At 44.0% G+C, this 18,117-nt stretch overlaps 1 protein-coding gene across 2 annotated transcripts in view; it reads right to left on the reverse strand.

Annotated features, from left to right (window-relative positions):
• SUSD2 (sushi domain containing 2) overlaps positions 1-18,117 on the reverse strand; it is a 900,046-nt gene that overhangs the window by 579,913 nt on the left and 302,016 nt on the right. Inside the window, exon 10 of one of the 2 annotated variants that reach the window (XM_078667086.1) lies at positions 16,505-16,707. In XM_078667086.1, the coding sequence (XP_078523212.1) occupies positions 16,505-16,707 (203 nt within the window). Of the gene's footprint in view, positions 1-16,504; positions 16,712-18,117 lie in introns of both variants that reach the window. The other variant, XM_078667085.1, reaches the window with a different exon arrangement.

The following is an 18,117-nucleotide window of genomic DNA, read 5'->3' on the forward strand; positions in this document are numbered from 1 at the left end:
GGGGTCCACCGATATCTGATGAAAATGTTGGGCCTTGCCGGGTACTTTGTTATGGGCTGGACGAACTGAAATGTGGGATTGTCATCATGACTCTGCTTTTTCTTTGTAGTGAAAATATGTGAATGGCCTACTGTAAATTTAAGAATGTTTGCCTGAAGCATAATATGTTGTATAAAAAGAGAAGCCTGGCTTTGTAAGTTTGAGCAGTCTCCTGAGAATATACACACCGTGTTGTTGTACTTCTAGGACGACTGTTACTTGGTTGCAGCCAATAAATTCGATCTTTGACTTCACCTAGAAGACTCTGAGTTTCTGTGGTCTGAATCAGGAAAGTACTCGAGGTATTAGGGTGTACCCTGACACCGCTGGGTTACCGGTTCGGTACCGGTTCTGAAAAACCCAGTACCTCAGCTGGCACCCAACGTGGGGCGATACCAACGGTACCGGTCCAAGCCAGAGGTTCGTGAGGAGCTTCGTGTGAAAATTCTGGAGGAAGGCCGCCACTTCATCGACCCCTGCATGGCGACGTGGTCCAAAAGTCTTTGCTGCGAGGTTCCCCGCTTCCCGACGGCTACAAAGGACTGCTGCCCTGGCAATCACCCTGATTTGGACCCTTGATGTTTGGTAAACGATAGACGAGTCTTCTGGTGACGTCATCGATATCTCAGTTAAGTATAAGTGGAGCGTCTCCCAGTCCTTAGTTGGTTCTTAGTTTGGAATCCCTTCGGGATCTTTGATTTGGAACTTGCAAGTACCAAAGCCGAAGGACTCGTGTATTCACGAGAATATCGTATTCGATAATCCTTTGAAGTTTGAAGCTAGACTAGTGAGCGAAGATGCCTGGTCTTAGCAGGCTTGGAATTTTTTTTTGTCTTGGTTGTAATGGGAATTCCCGATTGGAGGACTCGTGTCCGGTTCCTCCGATTGGAACTCCAACTTATGAATTGTATGTGAAACATGGAGTAGGGCCCATAACATATAATGAAGTATGGATCCGCTACACCAGAAAAGATGGTGTTTTAAAATGGCCCCAATATGGTAGCTTTGACACGGAAATCCTAGATAATCTAGAAGTTAAACTTTTTAAGAAGAAAGCCCGGCCGGCGATGTTTGACTCTTTACGCCTATGGTGTAAGGAAGCCAAACAGAAGGAAATTAAATTAGCGAAGAAAAATAAGAGAGAAAGGGGTATTTCGATAATGCAAGCTGCTATGCAGTTTAAAGATAACGAAGAGGAACAGATGAGTGAGCAGTTGCACAGGCAACGTAAAATGGTCATCGATAAATGTTATCCAGTTTTGCCGCCTCTTCAGCAAGATGCAGCAAAAGACCTTGAAAAAGATCCTCTAATGTCGCATTTGTTAAGTTCGCCACCCCCTTATGCGCAGAATGCTACAGCACCTCCGCAACCTTTAGCTGCGCAACCCGTGGTTGCATTGCCTCCTGCTCCTCTAGAGCACCCACTAGCTGTTCTTCAGTTGGCTCCTGCTCCTCCGGTGCAGCCTCCTCAAGGGCCACCGGCTTTTACATCTGCTCCTCCTATACTTCCTACAACTTTAACTACTATAACGACTACCACTCCTGGTACTCCTCCTGACACTGCCTCTGCATCTGCCTTGCCTCACCCTGCTTTTCCGCTTGTCTTTTCATCGACTTCTCCTTCTGTTCGTCAGAGAGTGGCTAGTACTGTTACTAGTATTTTATATCCTTTCTTTGGAAGTCCGGCTCCTGTCTCTGAGCATAAACAGTTGCGTAGTCAACAGCCTGATTCTAGGGAGAAAGAAACGTTGAATCATTTGGCACATAGATGGGTGACTGACCCGATGAAATATGATCTAGAATCTGTTATGGATGTCTTCCATCAGTGGGAAGCATCAAGGCAGAGATACGTTTTTGAGAAAATTTGTGCTTTTCTGTGTGAAGATTTGGAGGACAATGATTTGGACTCTAATCCGCCCAAGTTGAGCCATGTACGGTTTGAGTTTTCAAAAGGCGCAATTGTGGGTTCAGATGTCGAGAAAGCAGTTGCGACGTTGTTGTCGCTTAGGACTGAAGGTGTTTCTAGGTCATTGTTTGAGTCTGATTCCTCGGTTAAAAAGAAGGTGAGACAGTATCCCATGAGAGAAGTTCCCCCACAATGGAGGGAAGGGAACGCGAATGCTGTCCCACCTATACAGCTACATTTTCAGCGTGTATAGGTACATGTTCCTTGGAAGCGAGCTGAAGTTTTGGCCCTTAAACAGACATTGCCTGATCCCCGTAAAAATCCGACAGGGTATTACAAGGAATTGTCACAGACTGCAGGTTCTTGCATTATGAATTTAGCTGACATAGACATGTTGTTTTCGGAACGTTGTTCCACAGCCTTTATGGGGAAAGATTTGCCATGCAGATCATGATCAGGAGTTAGGTGACTCATGGGCTAATATTGCTGCTGCAGATGCCCGACAAGTTGGTGGTGCTAAACCCGAGCCTTTAGTAACAGAACTTCCTGGTAAGATCATTGATTACATGAAAACTATAATGCCTGCGATGCGTGTGAATTGGAATAAATTGTCTGCATGTAAGCAGAAGAAAGATGAAACGGTATCAGATTTCTTCACCAGGTTTGAAGAAACGTTTGTCGACCACAGTGGTCAAGATATGAGCACAGAAGGTGGTCAGCGGTTGTTCGTCGATAAATTTGTGCACAATCTGCTTCCCGAGTTGTGTAAGAAGTTAAAAGATTCAGAAAGTTCTTGGGCAGTTTCCTCTTCAGCACAGATATTGGCTACTGCACAATATTACGAAAATCGAGATAAAGATGAGAAAGATAGAGCAGAGAAGAAAACGAAAGAGTTAAAAACGAAGGTTTTGTTACAACAAGCATATCCGCCACGTGGTGGTCAAAATAGTGGTGCACAGAGTAACTATCAGAATAATTATCAGCAGCCTCAACAGTATCAGAGGAACTCGCAAAGAGTCGAGTATACTCAACCACGTGTCCCTGTAGGTCCCAATCAGTGTTCGTATTGTAAGGAAGAGGGTCATTTTAAGTATAGTTGCCCTGTTTTGTTACAGAGCGCGAATGGTATCTCAGGTGCACGAGGTCGAGGTGTTCAGCAAGCGCCTAGAGGTAGAGGACGTGGAAATTTCCCCCAGAACGCACGTTCCTTTCCGCCTCAAAATTCAATGAATAAATTTGATCAGCAAAATAACGCGTTTGGTAGGACAGCTCAGTACTATGCTGATGATTACTATGCAGAAGATGAGCATATGGACGGTAATGATTGCTAGGACAGCCGTAGACAAAGAGAGGGAGTTGTTTCAGTTCCAGTAGATCAGAGTGGACCTTATGTTGAGGTGATTACATCAGGTGTGTCAGAGCCTTTTCTGTTGGATACTGGTGCTACAAAGAGTTCTATTATGCACTCAAAACTCCCTGGCGCACCTTTGTCTGGCGAAACAAATGTATCAGTAGGTTTTTCTGGCGCCCCAGTTAGAAATCCGATTTCCCACCCTTTGTCCCTTTCTGTTGGACCTTGTGAATTCGAAGCACCCCTTATTTTAACGACAGGTTGTGGTGAAAACTTGTTAGGATTGGATCTGTTGAAAAGATTGTATGCGACTTTGTACTGTTCTCCTTCTGGAGTACAACTTACACTGGGTAAGAAAGTGGTTTCTCCAATGTATTTGTCAAGGGACAAACTTCCAACAGAATTGTCATCCCTCCCTAAAATTCTTTGGACTACTGGTCCTAATGATGTAGGTCTTTTGGAAATACCACCATATGTTGTAACATTGAAAGCCAATGTTAGAATGCCACGCATTCCCCAATACAAAATTTCTAGTGAAGGTGAGAAAGCTTTACTAGCGATCATTTATGATTTGATTGAAAAAGATGTAATTGAAGAGACAAGAGGCAACGTTTGCAATAGTCCTGTTCTGCCTGTTTTTAAATGAACTGATCCTTCCCAGCCACCTGTTTACAGATTCGTGATTGATCTTAGAGAGGTCAATAAAATAGTTGTGCCACAATTTCCAGTCGTGCCTGACATTACTGCCCTATTGACTATGATTCCAGCTTCTGCCACCTGGTTTTCGGTGATTGACTTGAAGAATGCTTTCTTCAGCATCCCGATTGCAGAGGAGAGTAGGGATATTTTCGGCTTGAGTTTAGGAGGTCCAAGCTTCCGCTTTAAACGCGCTCCCCAGGGCTACTGTGAAAGTCCATCAATATATAGTCAAGCTCTAAAAACACAGCTTGATACAATTGTTTTACCTGATGGCGCTACCCTCATTCAGTATGTAGATGATTTGCTTGTTGCTGCAGATACTGAGGAAATCTGTAAAGAAGCCAGGTTGTCATTGTTGCGTCATTTGTGTGATTTGCATCACAAAGTGTCTCTCAAAATTGCAATATTGTCGACAAGAAGTGACCTACTTAGGTCATCTCTTATCGAAGGAGGGAAGGAAACTGACCCCATAAAGAATTCAGGCAATAGCGAAATTGAGTGTGCCAAGAACACAGAGAGAAGTGCGTGCTTTCTTGGGCATTACATCATATTGCAGGCAATAGATACCAAATTTTTCATTATTAGCCAAACCTTTGGTGGCATTAACTTGTAAAGATACACCAAATCCCGTCCCATGGTCTGAAGAGTGTCAGAAAAGTTTTTCTGAATTGCGCAGTGCATTATGTTCGGCTCCTGTGTTGGGTACCCCCAACTACAGTAAGCCCTTTACATTGTATGTCCATGAGAAAGAAGGTTGTGCATTATCAGTGTTGACACAGTTGTTTGGAGACAAGTAGCGTCCATGCGCGTATTTTTCGTCGACTTTGGACCCGGTAGCTAAAGCATTGCCAAGTTGCTTGAGAGCCACAGCGGCAGCAGTTGTTTCTATTCGACAGTCTGCTGGTTTAGTGATGAATAACACGTTAATTGTAATGGTTCCACATGCAGTGGACACGTTGTTAAACAGAACCAAGACACAGCACTTAACTAGTGCTCGATTGTCAGGTTACGAGTTAACATTGTTAGCGAGTCATGTGCACATAAAAAGATGCAACACTCTTAACCCAGCTACGTTGTTGCCAATTGTAACGGAGTTAGATGATTCAGAACAGCATGATTGTTTTCTTAGAACAGAAGAAGAAACGAAAGGGAGAATAGACCTCCTAGATAGTCCCCTTGCAAAGTGTGATGGTACCTTATGGGTAGATGGCTCATGCTTCAAGCTTCTGAATGGTGATACGACTGCAGCATATGCTGTCACGACTTTGCATACAATTGTTGAAGCTGCACTTATCCCACATAATTCAGCTCAAGCAGCAGAGTTGATTGCACTTACAAGAGCATGTGTGTTGTCGAAAGGAATGAAAGTGACCATCTATACTGACAGCCAGTATGCATTTGGTGTGGCTCACAGTTTTGGACGATTGTGGAAAGAACGTGGGTTCCTGACTTCGCATGGAGCTAAGATTCAGCATGGTCAGTTGGTGAATGAGCTTCTTGAGTCACTGACTTTGCCGTTGCAAGTTGCAATTGTAAAATGCAGTGCTCACAAGAAAGTGACTGATGATGTTGGTCGTGGAAATGCATTTGCTGACCAAATCGCAAAAGAAACTGCAAGGAATGTGATGAGCCGAATGTATGTTGCAGGCCCTGCAAGATGAGTTGGTGACGTTGGAATGTGTGAAGACACGATAGAGAGTGTGAAATCTATTCAAGCTGAAGCTACAGAGAAAGAGTTGAGTGTCTGGGGAGAAGGTACGGGTAAATTGGATGCCAATGGTTGTTGGATTGAATTGTCAGAGCATCAGAGATGGTTGTTACCCGATGCGTATGTGCTTGCAGTGGTTACAATGGCTCATGGAATGGCTCACATCAGTGTGAAAGGGATTTGCAAATTGTTGGCTCCAGTATGGCAAAATGCTGGAATTCCTAAGTGTGCAGAGAATGTGGTCAAGAATTGCATGGTGTGTCTGAAACACAATCCTGGTAGGGGAACCCCAACTCCAGCTGGTCACTTTGCGCCTCCAACGTATACGTTCGAGGTTTTGCAGCTAGATTTCATCCACATGGAAAGGTGCTACAATTTAAAATACGTACTCGTTGTTGTTTGTGCCTTTTCAAGATGGGTGGAAGCATACCCCCTAAAGGACAACACTGCCTTATCCACAGCTAAAGCCCTTGTGAAAGAGTTCTTCCCCAGATTCGGAATGCCTAGAATGGTCTGGAGTGACAATGGGAGTGAATTTGTGGGTCGAGTGATGAAGAAAGTATGCGAAGGGCTAGGCATTCATCAGAAATTTCACGCTGCAAATCACCCCCAATCAGCTGGACTAGTAGAATGTTACAATGGCACAGTGAAACTTAAATTGGCCAAAATTCAAGCGAGCACTGGTCTTAAATGGCCTGACGCTCTGCCCTTAGCACTCCTATCCACCAGAATGACTGTGCATTCGCGAGTGGGACTTAGTCCCTATGAAATTGTTTTTGGCCGCCCGGCCAACATATGGGGAGTGCCAAGGCCCACAAAGTTCAGTGAAATCGAACACCCTGTTTTGCTTGATTATTTGTATGAATTGACGGCTAAATTGCGTGTTTTACACCAACAGGTCCATGACACCCTGCCTCCGGTCTCTGAAACTCCAGGTCACCAGATCGACCCTGGATCCTGGATTCTAGTAAAAAACTTCCAGCGAACAAAGAACGATCAGCCCAGTTGGACCGGACCGCATCTCGTTCTTCTCTCAACAAGATCAGCTGTTCGAGTGGAGGGGAAGAAAAACTGGATCCACAGGATCCACTGCAAGCGGATCCCTCTGCCTCTGCCATACGACCGGTGGGTCCAGGAGGGTGTCGCCGACTCAGAGACTGAAACTGTGCCACGTTGTCTGCCTTTCAGTGATGCACGTGTAAAAGGAACACTTACTGAACAGGAGAGCGACTATATTTTGCAACCAGCTGTATCACCGTCAATTCGATTGGATACTACAGAACCTGAACTCCTTTTCCAAGACCAAACAGTACCTGGGAGAAAACGTTATAATTTGAGGCCGAGACCTATGGACAAATAAATAAAATTTTCCTTTTTGCTATATTTGAAAGCGCAGCTCTCCCATCTGAGAAACTTGCTTATTTTTGTTTTTCGAACCGCCATCCGGGTTCCGCTGCTAGGGCCCCGATTGCCCAAAGTCTTTGGGGTGCAGCTGACGACGTTAGGTCGACAGTTCTGGTTGGTCTAAGGGAGTTGCCCTAGACTGACAGAAGCATTCCTTAGCAGAAACAACCTCCCATCGCGGGCAGCATTTTAGAGAGGATGGAGTTTTTCAAGATGGAGAGATCTGCCAAAACTGTGAACTTTAAAAACCGAATATGTAAAATGATGACAAAGAAAAGCTTTTTGATATTGTGCATTTTCATGTTATTCAGTGTGATGATATTTTTAATAGGTTATGTTTTATTCTCTTTTCGAGTAACATTTGCACCCACTACACCGCCCATACCTCCTCCGTCTACTGTTTCCCCACACTCTTTTCAACCCCTTCCTGAACACGAATCTGCTAGGAGATTAGAGTTTATTAATAACTCCTTTGTTCAGCTTTTGCACCAACACCAACTAGTAATGAACACGACTAACTGTTGGGTGTGTAGTCTTATGCCTCACACAATGGATGAAGGTATACCTTATCTGGTCCTGCCTTTCAGCCACAATGGTTCTGTGTGGGCATACAGAACAATGTTCATCTATGCACATGAAGGATACCCCCTACGTTCTGTAACAGACAATCCTAAGAATAGTTCTCTAGTTAAGGGTATAGTAGATATGATAAAGGAAGACATTTCTTATGAGACTATCCCGAGAGATGAGACACTAGTATACATAGGATGGAACGTAACCGGATATGGAGCTACTCTGAGTGAGAAACAGCAAGCTAACAGATCTTCCCCGATTTGGATTGTACCCCATCAGGGTCACCTGTGTCTGCAAGGTAATGGCAAGAATACCAGAGCTCAGTTAGGGAAGAGTATCTGCACTAAAACGTATGTTTTTGCAGCCCAGACTTCCCTTTCGTTCTCAGCAGCTAAGGGTACCTATTTCATCTGCCATGATAGAGCCTATACATGGTTGCCCCCTGACTTTTCGGGCACATGTTTTGTTTCGTTCCTGTTGCCTCCCACCTACACAGCAGCGGCAGATTACCACAAGACAAGGATAGTTAGAGGTGCCTTGAGTAAAGAAGACACTGCAGGACAAGAATTTGGGGACTTCGTAAAGGGTTTTCTGCCGTTCTGGGGACCGATGGCTAACAGCAGGAACATAAGGCAATTGACAAGGGTGGTTGAATCCACCGTGGTTGAAACTGCCGGTGCCCTTAGTAACTTAACTGCTGAGCTCCACTCGGGTCGTCTTATGACCCTTCAGAACAGGGTCGCATTAGATGTCATACTTGCAGACCGAGGTGGGGTATGTAAATTGATCCAATCGAGTTGCTGTGTTTTCATTCCAGATAACACTCCTACAGTGTACCAGGCCATCTCCAAACTACATAAGATTTCTGAATCTATTCATGTGGATAAAGGAGATTGGTCGGTTATGGGATGGTTCTGGGAACTGATATCCGCCTGGGGATGGAAAATTCTGATGGTCATTGGGATGGTCTTAGCCATTCTTTTCCTGTTCTGTCTGTGCGTGCAGTGTGCTCCTGCAATATGTGGCCTCTGTGCTACATCATGTGTAAGGAAACCTGAATCAAGAGACGAGCTAAGTACTAGGATGATGTTACAGCAACATCTCAATGACTTTAGGTATATAGACCTGGACTCAGATTAGCATGAGGATAGGTTAATTGCCTATGTAAGGGCAAAAGGAGGGTTTGTAGTTCTAAAAATTCTGAACTCGTGAATAAAACTTCGTCGTAGCATGACGATTTTTATATCAAAAGACCGAAAATGGCTAGTACACTATGTACAAGCATTTTCGTCATATTCCAGTAACGATTTCACCTCGAAATCATCATTTTCGTCCTGAACCCTTGGCATCCATTTTGTGTACGGCAGCCATTTTGTGGGTTGCCCTCACATAGGCTTATAATACAGCTAAATTCGATTCCAAAGGACACGTACACCTTAATTGACTTCTCTCTGACCTGGGCAAGCTGAAACCATAGCCCCAGGCCGAACCTGTTTGGTCAGTTCCTCTCCCAGTGGCCGAACGAGATAGCATCATGGCACAACATGCCATAAACCCTTTTCATCGCACACACACCCTGCCTAATCTTGCTCACACCTGTCCCTGCTCTTTTCTCTCACTTGCTTTACGAGGAGGAGGTGCCCGTTTTTATTGGGGGTCCACCGATATCTGATGAAAATGTTGGGCCTTGCCGGGTAATTTGTTATGGGCTGGACGAACTGAAATGTGGGATTGTCATCATGACTCTGCTTTTTCTTTGTAGTGAAAATATGTGAATGGCCTACTGTAAATTTAAGAATGTTTGCCTGAAGCATAATATTTTGTATAAAAAGAGAAGCCTGGCTTTGTAAGTTTGAGCAGTCTCCTGAGAATATACACACCATCTTGTTGTACTTCTAGGACGCCTGTTACTTGATTGCAGCCAATAAATTCGATCTTTGACTTCACCTAGAAGACTCTGAGTTTCTGTGGTCTGAATCAGGAAAGTACTCGAGGTCTTAGGGTGTACCCTGACACCGCTGGGTTACCGGTTCGGTACCGGTTCTGAAAAACCCAGTACCTCATTATTTCACATTTCTGAGTAATTTCTATAGAAAAGCACAAAGAAGCACAGTGGGCTCGAAAGTGGCATCCACATACACATATCATTTAATTGATAACTATTTAAAATTAAGTTAATTGAGTCAATACAGAATTTAATGTTAAAATGCTGATTGTTCTGCATCGATTCGTGAGCAGCATGCAATTATTCATTTAGGATCGGCTGGACAAGAGTAGTTGTGTTCACACAAAGAGATCTTTAAGGAGCTTAGTCCAAATACTATATAGTGATTGCTGTGCGTCCAGTACAGGTGGTGGTGTAGAATTGGTTGTAGTATGGTATTGATGGAGGTGCTGGCTGATAAAAGCATGCCTGGGTACAGGCCTTTGGTTGCACTATTTATTCCTAAAATCGACGGGGGAGGCAAAGCTCACCTGTAGCAGAAGGAGTGTCTCATACACTTCCTAAATGCTTTTTATTTATCACACTGGATGGGCTGAATTCAAGATGGCTGTCTGAAGTGATTGAAGAACAATTATCAGGACATGGTCTGGTTAGGCTTGCACGTGATTCATGAGAAGCATTCAGAAAAGGTCTGCAGCAGTACAGATATGTACAAAATAAGGATTGCTTTCTATAGAAAATGAACACGAATGATTAAGAATTCGGTCTGAAAAAGTGTGATGGTTGAGTGTACTTTTTAGATGAAAAATAGTCCCTTGTCCACTGGAATGGAAACAAGGCAGAAAAAGACACCAAACAGTCAATAGTATTATGAAGAATGAGAAATCATCGTTAGCTGCGTTGTGATTGACAGTGACTCAAGGCAATTGCAGAAAGATGCTGATCCATATGAGCCAGTGGCAGAGAGATAATGGCCAATGCCTTCTCTGTATGTGTAAGCAGTCTAGCAGACAGCAGAGCTGTCAACCTAGACCCAAATACTGCTTGAACTTTAAGGGTATGTTTAATACACAATGAATAAACACATAATCAGGCATCACTAGGGCATATGTGCACATGGGTTTCAGGACTCAAATCCAGCAGGGTGAACACAACCTTTTATCTTTCCAGGGTTGATAATGAGCATAATTACAGTACGTAATAGTGATACTTGTAATTTACAGTGCAATCAAATCGTAAAATTTTGAAAGTTTGCTCTACACTAAGGATTATAGCATTAAGGCGGTTGCATCTGTCTGAGGTTGGACTCTTATTCCTGAGGCTTATTGATAGGTAAAGAAACATGATGTGAAGACATTTTTAGATATTAAGGGGCAAATTTACAAGCCCCATGCGCCACATTTATGCCGCTGGTGCATCACTTCTGTGACGCAGCTGCGGAGTAAACCATGCGCCACGTTGCGCCTTATTTACAATGTAACACATCCAGTGAGATGTGTCACGTTGTAAAGCCCTACGCCACATGAAACCTGCGTTAGGTTTCATGTGGGCATTCCGGCACAGGGTGGGCGTTCCGTTGCAGGAATGCCTCATAAAAGTGACGCAATGAAATCTACAAGATTTCACTGAGTCACTTTTACGTCCATGCTACGCCAAAACCCTGCGCCTGTTTGAAGCAGGCTTAAGGAGTGACACAGCATGTTAGGCATAGGGTGCCCCTGAGCATTGCTGGAGCCACGTCGTGCTTGCGACACGACTCCAGCAATGCGCCACCCTTACCGCATTGTTAATGCAACGCATTTGTGGTGGCGCAGGGAGGGAATTGCGTGTCGCATCTTTTCTGGCGCATCACTACTGATACCCAGAGATGCGCCAGAACTCGTAAGTCTGCCCCTAAATGTTTGTATTAACACAACATTACTGCATAATCATACTAATGTTATTTGCAGAAATAAATTATGTTTATTCACAGTGGCGATTCCTCCACTAAGGCGGAGGAGAGTTGCCCCACTGCTCTTCAAGCAGTGCAAAAAAAAATGCTAACAATAATAACAAGTCTCGTACCAGGTCGGGGCGGCGTTCAGCCCACCAGAGCAGAGTGAGGAGTGGTTTACACTCCCTAAGTGCACATGACTGTGTGGCCAGCCCTCTGGATCCGGCCAAACAGTCACGCACACTTATCATGTTCTCCACCTGGCTGTGTTGCCCAGCCCAGTGGAGAACATGCCCAGGCTCCCAGGCGCTGCCTCAGCAGTCAAACTGACCCCTCAGACCAATCACGACTCTGCTGATGCAACGTCGTGATTGGCTGGGATAGTCTGTGAGCCTGGTGCTTCCGGTGCAGCCAGTGTCGAGTAAGGCACGCTTCGGCAAAGGTAAGTTTAATTTTTTATTATTTTATATCCACTGCCCCCGTTCTGAGGCAGCTGCCACTATTCACAGTTTAGATTGCCTATAGCTAATGTAGGCCTGAATGTAAAAAGGTCAAATGTTGTTTGCCATCTTGTTTTGTGACACATGAACATTTTTATTTCTAGGTAAACTGGAGTTTTGATTGTTGAACACAATGTTCTGTTTTCTTCTTTCCCATGTGAAGAAATTGTTTCTTTTCTTTGAGATTTTTGTGGAATGTTTCAATGATTATTGCATTCAAGAGACCCCTGCAATGTGTAGACTAGTACAAGTATCTTATCTTGTTACAGATAGCGTAAGTTTGAAGGATTTAGAGAGCAGCTTGTTGTGTGAGGAAACTTGAGAACAAGTTGAGTATGTAATTGTATCATTTGTTATAACCTGATTGGACGGTTCTCCTGAAAACTCTGTGTAGTTGTGCAAAATGTTTGAATTTTTGGGGGAAGATTTTCAAAAAAGTCACGCAACGCAGCACAGCCCCAGTGAGGCTTCACTGCCTTGACCGACAGGGAGGGAGCAAGAGAGTGCCATATCTTCAGAGATATGGCTCTCTCCTCCCCTTTCCCTTGCGCCGGCGCTGATTTCAGCAGCTGTGCGCCATGCACTCACCTTAGCGCCCTAGCGCTAGGGTTTGTGCATGAGTGTAACATAGGTTTTGTACAGGAAGGTTACCCTTCCTGTACAAAATACTATGCTGGGCCCAATGCAAAGCTTTCCCCACTTTGCATATGTGCTGCACGGTGCAGCACGCATGCAAAGTCAGAAAAACAAGGACAAATTAAAGCATTTCTCCTGTTAGCGCCTCCTTCGAAGGATCGTTAACTTTTGGTGCATGTTTACAAATCTTTGTAAATATGGTTTTGCATCAAAAGGCATGGGTGATTCCATGGGAACGCCCATGTTTCACCCATTTAATTCCCCCTCAGAGCAAAGTAACGCAAAGCAGTGCTTCGCATTGCTTTGCACTACTTAGAGGGTGCTTTCCAGTGCAAAACATGTTTTGCACTGGAAAGGCATTACTGGAAGGAACAGTATAAGAACATTTTCAAAGTCTGACAACATGTCTTAGTAGGCTTCACCATTTTGCCAGCAATAAAGTTCGCTCTCAGTTTCCCACCTTTTTTCCCCACCCCTACCCTTTGCTTCTAATATTTGATCCATGGTCCTCTACAGGCACCTTTCAGATAGTCTCACTTACACCAAGTACTTTTCCAGACCACTTGTCAGACGTCGGTTTCTTGGGCTCCTGGCACAGTACCCAGACATTCCCTACCAGCTCTTTATGGCATTGTGTTAAGTGTAAACCAGTGAGTTATCTTGCCAGAGTGTTCATATTGCTTAGTTGATATCCTAATACTGTTGAATACTGTCATTAGTTTGACCATTTGCCTGCCTCTTTGCAAGTTAGTCTTTCGGAGTGGGTCTATGTACAAACAATACTTGTTTCCAGCCTAAAGATTGAGACAGCAGCATGTCTGACTAGACAGAAAGAGTCTGTGCTGTGTTCTTTTCTTACTTTTTCCTTAATTTACTCCAACATCCTGTTACTCTGTTACCCCAACGCCCATATAGGAACATAGGGAAGGTATGTTCTCTTACAGCATCTGAATCCATGAAAATCTAACTGCCCTCTTCTTGACATAATATGGGCATTCCCAGCCACTTTTTCGGACTATTCAGACTATCGTTGGCAAAATAGGGGCTCATCCTTGACAGTCTGTGGCCATTCAGGATGAAATTTAGGTTATCATAGGTATACTAGTGAGTGGCCCATCATTGATATATTGTAGGAATTATACTTTTCCATACAAACATACAATGCAGCACATCATGACATACTGTGGGCAGAGATGGAAGCATTCACCTTATCCTATGTATGGTAATCACCCACCCATGATATATTGCGGCCATTCGTGGTGACATTCAGGCTACCTCTGGCAGTTAAGTAGGCTATTCCTGAAATAATCTGTGCACTTATGGCAACAGTCTAGCTATGCCAGGCAGCACTTGCCCTGCTGAACTTTGACTGTATGTAATTTCATAGAAAAACTATTTTTTGGCATACCATTACTGAGAAACAATTTAATCTAAACGGTTTAATAGAATAAATGGCACTTACCTTTTTATAGAAACCAATTGATAGAATGTCTTTTTGATCAAAATTGGCTTTTGAATGCTTATGTTTTTCAATTGTATATGCAATGGTTGCAGATCTTACTTTCAGAAACAGTTTTAACTGAGATATTTATTTCAGAGCTTTCCTTTAGGGCACATTATTTTATATTTACGTCTTTTGCATTGTCAACCAATAGCTTTGGATGCTTTATATTCACTGACCCATCACCACCTGTAAACATCATCCATCACTGACCCCTTGTAACTCCTAAAACCATCAATCCCTGCCCCCTCAAACAACTTACCACACTTAAATACACTCATCCCTGAAGCCTAAAAGCTCTTTCTATCCCAGAATTCTACCATTCCAGAACCATAAAATCACCCACTACCCATAACTCCATCCACTGCACAACTCTAAAAACTCCTTTCTACACCTAAGCCCCACCCATCCCACATCTCTTGAAACACTTGAGCACATTCAAACACCAGCCATCCCGGAACCCTACCAAAATGCTCACCTCACTTAAACATTAGCTATCGACGACCCATAAGAATTCATCACCCTAGACTACTCATCCCAGATCCAAAAACCCTGTTCTACATCTAAACTCCACCTATCCTTGAATCCTTATAACCCCTCATCACCCTAAATTTCACCCCATCCTGAACCCTAAAAAGTCTACACCATCCCAGCCGCTACCTATAATTGGACCTTAAAAACCGTCACCAGTCCTAAGCCCCGCCCATCCATGAACCCTAAAACCACTCTACACCCTTGCACTCTACCATCCCTGAAACCAGAAAAACCCTCACACACCTAAACACTATTCATCCACGAACCCCTAAAACCCTTCACCACCTTACACTCCACCCATCTCTGTACCTTACAACCCCTTTTCTATGCCTGGGCTTCAATTATTTCTGACCCCTAAAACCCCCTCATCACCCAAAAGATTATTCATCTCTGAACCCAAAAACCCCACAACTCCACCCAGTTTTATTGCACTTTGGGATTTTTTCTTAACCCCTTAGCTGCGGGGAGTTTCCCCCCTGCTGAGCGGGGGGGGGAGGGCCGCGTGCGGCACTGCTGTGCTGGTGACGACCTCGGCTCGTCATGAGGCACAGCTGAGCTGCCCTCATGATAAGCTGAGCTCGTCACAGCCACACCCGTTTTCGAACGTTCAGCGCAGCGGGGAAATTATCCCCGTCTGCGAACGTTCCAACGGCTGTGACGAGCTCCGTCCCTCATGACGAGCTGAGCTCGTCACTAGCACACAAGGGGTTAAAATGATCTTTCTTTTAAAACACTTCCTTTAAATTTTGTTTTTAATTTCCCCAGAATTGTATTTCCTTAAAATTGTTTTTCTACGAGTTAGTTTCCTCCAATGAGGTTTCTCAATTTTAGTTTTCCATTAATTCACACGCATCACTGAACTTTACCTTTCAGCCATCACCTTTGACTTTGCCCCGGTCTTGTGCAACTATTGGTCTATCCATGGAATATTGTTGGCTATTGTTGTAGACCAGTGCATATTGCACACATGTTACTGGCCCATCTTTGACATATTCTTTAGGTATTCCTGAGGATATCATGGCTATCCCTGGCATGTTTGACATAAAGTCAGCATTCAGTTCGATATTGTATCAAAGGCAGAATAGTGAACCGACCGTATCATACAGTGGCATTAAAAACGAGAAATACAACAAACGTTTTGAATAATCAAAAAACTAAAGTACAAATATATTATATTATACAAAATATCTGTTAATTTTGTAGCACGATAATCAGTGACTCCACATTTCAATACATATAGTCCATTCGCACAGTCCTTTATGAACTCACGTTTATTCTAGTGGAATGTGGATATGCTGTCGCCTTGTATTGATCGCATTAATATCTGGAGCAAGGTGTGTGTGGGTGTGTGGGTGTGTGTGTGTGTTCAGAGAAAGATTGAAGGAGAGACAGAAAGAGTGACAGTCAAGGAGAGAGGGAAAGCACTTCCTCGAACAAATATATCAGTGTCAGAAAATATACTCAGCTCACAAAGCACACCACTAATGTAAGCAATGGAAAATTTAAGGTTTTGTGAAGGTGAGGACATCAGCAAAATGTAAAAGGGTTTCAAGAGAGCCGCACTAATAACTGAAATGAACACATTCATATTTGAATTCGATTTAGGAAGTGCTTCAGAATGATCTCTCCACTCTCCAGAGATGATCACGTTTTGCAGAAACTCAGTGCCTCACCTGAGCATCGTACATGACTACTTTAATTTTTGCAGAAACTCAGTGCCTCACCTGAGCATCATACATGACTACTTTAATAAGATGCAAGGAGCTGGTGCTCACCTTTTAGATCCATCCAAGGTTGCTCCCTGAAGCTGATCACTTTCTGGTTAAGAAGGACCTCCAAGTCAGCTGCTTCCTGTGCGGCCTCTGGATGGCGCACTTCTATCACGTCTGATCCATTCTCCTGCATGGCCACAGACGACAGACCATGCGCCTCCACGCTGTCATTCATATGTGTATAAAGCAATTCTGCACTGTGGCCTCTACCTTTTGGAAAAACACATATTTAGGTTCAGTCTGCTGGAAATAAAGACAGCTGTTTTCACATGGTCAGTATCCTGACTGGATCTAATATCATCCCCGCTTATGTCCCTCATGACTTTGCTGTTGGCAGATGACCTCTGTGTAACAGGGATTGTCAACCCTTACTAAGTGAAATAGAGAGTATTAGATTTAATGTTATCCACGCAAGGGTCATGTGTGGGCCAACAGTACTTAGGGGCTTATTTATGAGACCCTCACGCTAGTTTTGCACCGCTGTTGCGTCACTTTTATTGACGCAGCGGTGGAGTAAATAATGCGCCGTGTTGCGCCATATTTATGAAGTGATGCATCTAGACAGATGCGTCACTTCGTAAGCCCCTGTGCTACATTATACCTGCGTCAGGTATAATGTATGCAGGATGGGCGTTCCCCCGCAAGAAAGGGTCGTGGGACTGGTGCAGCGAAATCTATGAGATTTCACTGCGCCACTTCTAGGACGCCAAAGTGTCACAACCTAATGCCTGCCTCAAGGCAGGCGTATGGTGACGCAAGCCCTTTCACGTGGGGCTTGCCTCATGTGAAAGCAAGATTGCTGGAGTTGCGTCGGGCTTCTGACACAACTCCAGCAATGCCCACTTCTTGGGCTGACTGATACGTCAGTTTTACTGACGTATCTGTCCTTCCTTGCGACACGATGTGTCATATTGTAAATATGACGCATTATTGGTGTCGCAAGGAGGGCGCACTGAGAAGTGGCGCATCACTGCTTTCATGCAGCGATGCACCACTTCTCGTAAATACTGGCTATTTCATGGCAAGGTTGAGTTGGTCCACAGCGTAGCTATTGGTGTGCCTAGAGAGTCCAGGCCCCTCCATACTTTTTAGTCACTCTCCCAGATTGGGTTCACGCAGACAGTAATCACTGTGCCAAAATTACACAGAGAGTGTGTGCTAGTGTACATGTGATGCAACAAACATAAACTGGTGCTGTTGTGGCAGCGTATTTGTACACCTCTACTTTTTCTCTTCATACCTCTCTTGCTGAACTTTGTTCTCTACCCCACTTCCTTCAGCTTTTCCATTTCCATTTTCTCTCTCACACATTAACCTGCTTTCTTCCTACCAACAGTCTGCTTCTCTTCTTCCCTCGCCTTTCTTCTCTCTCAGTATCTGTTTAATGCATACTACATCTCCAGTTATACAACAGATATTATTAGTATACTATACTAAACCCAGGTGGATGCAAGGCTGAGATGAAGTGTGTTAGAAATGGGATTCCTGGTTGACTGAGGTAAGCACCCAGACCAGGCAGGAACCGCCTTTCTAGTTCGGGTAAGCAACGTGTGCTCATCCTTTGGTAGTTTGGCACAGAGCAACCAGACTCATCTACAGGTTTAGAAAAATAGAGA

Source organism: Lissotriton helveticus, chromosome 11 (assembly GCF_964261635.1).
Source record: "Lissotriton helveticus chromosome 11, aLisHel1.1, whole genome shotgun sequence".
Taxonomy (NCBI): domain Eukaryota; kingdom Metazoa; phylum Chordata; class Amphibia; order Caudata; family Salamandridae; genus Lissotriton; species Lissotriton helveticus.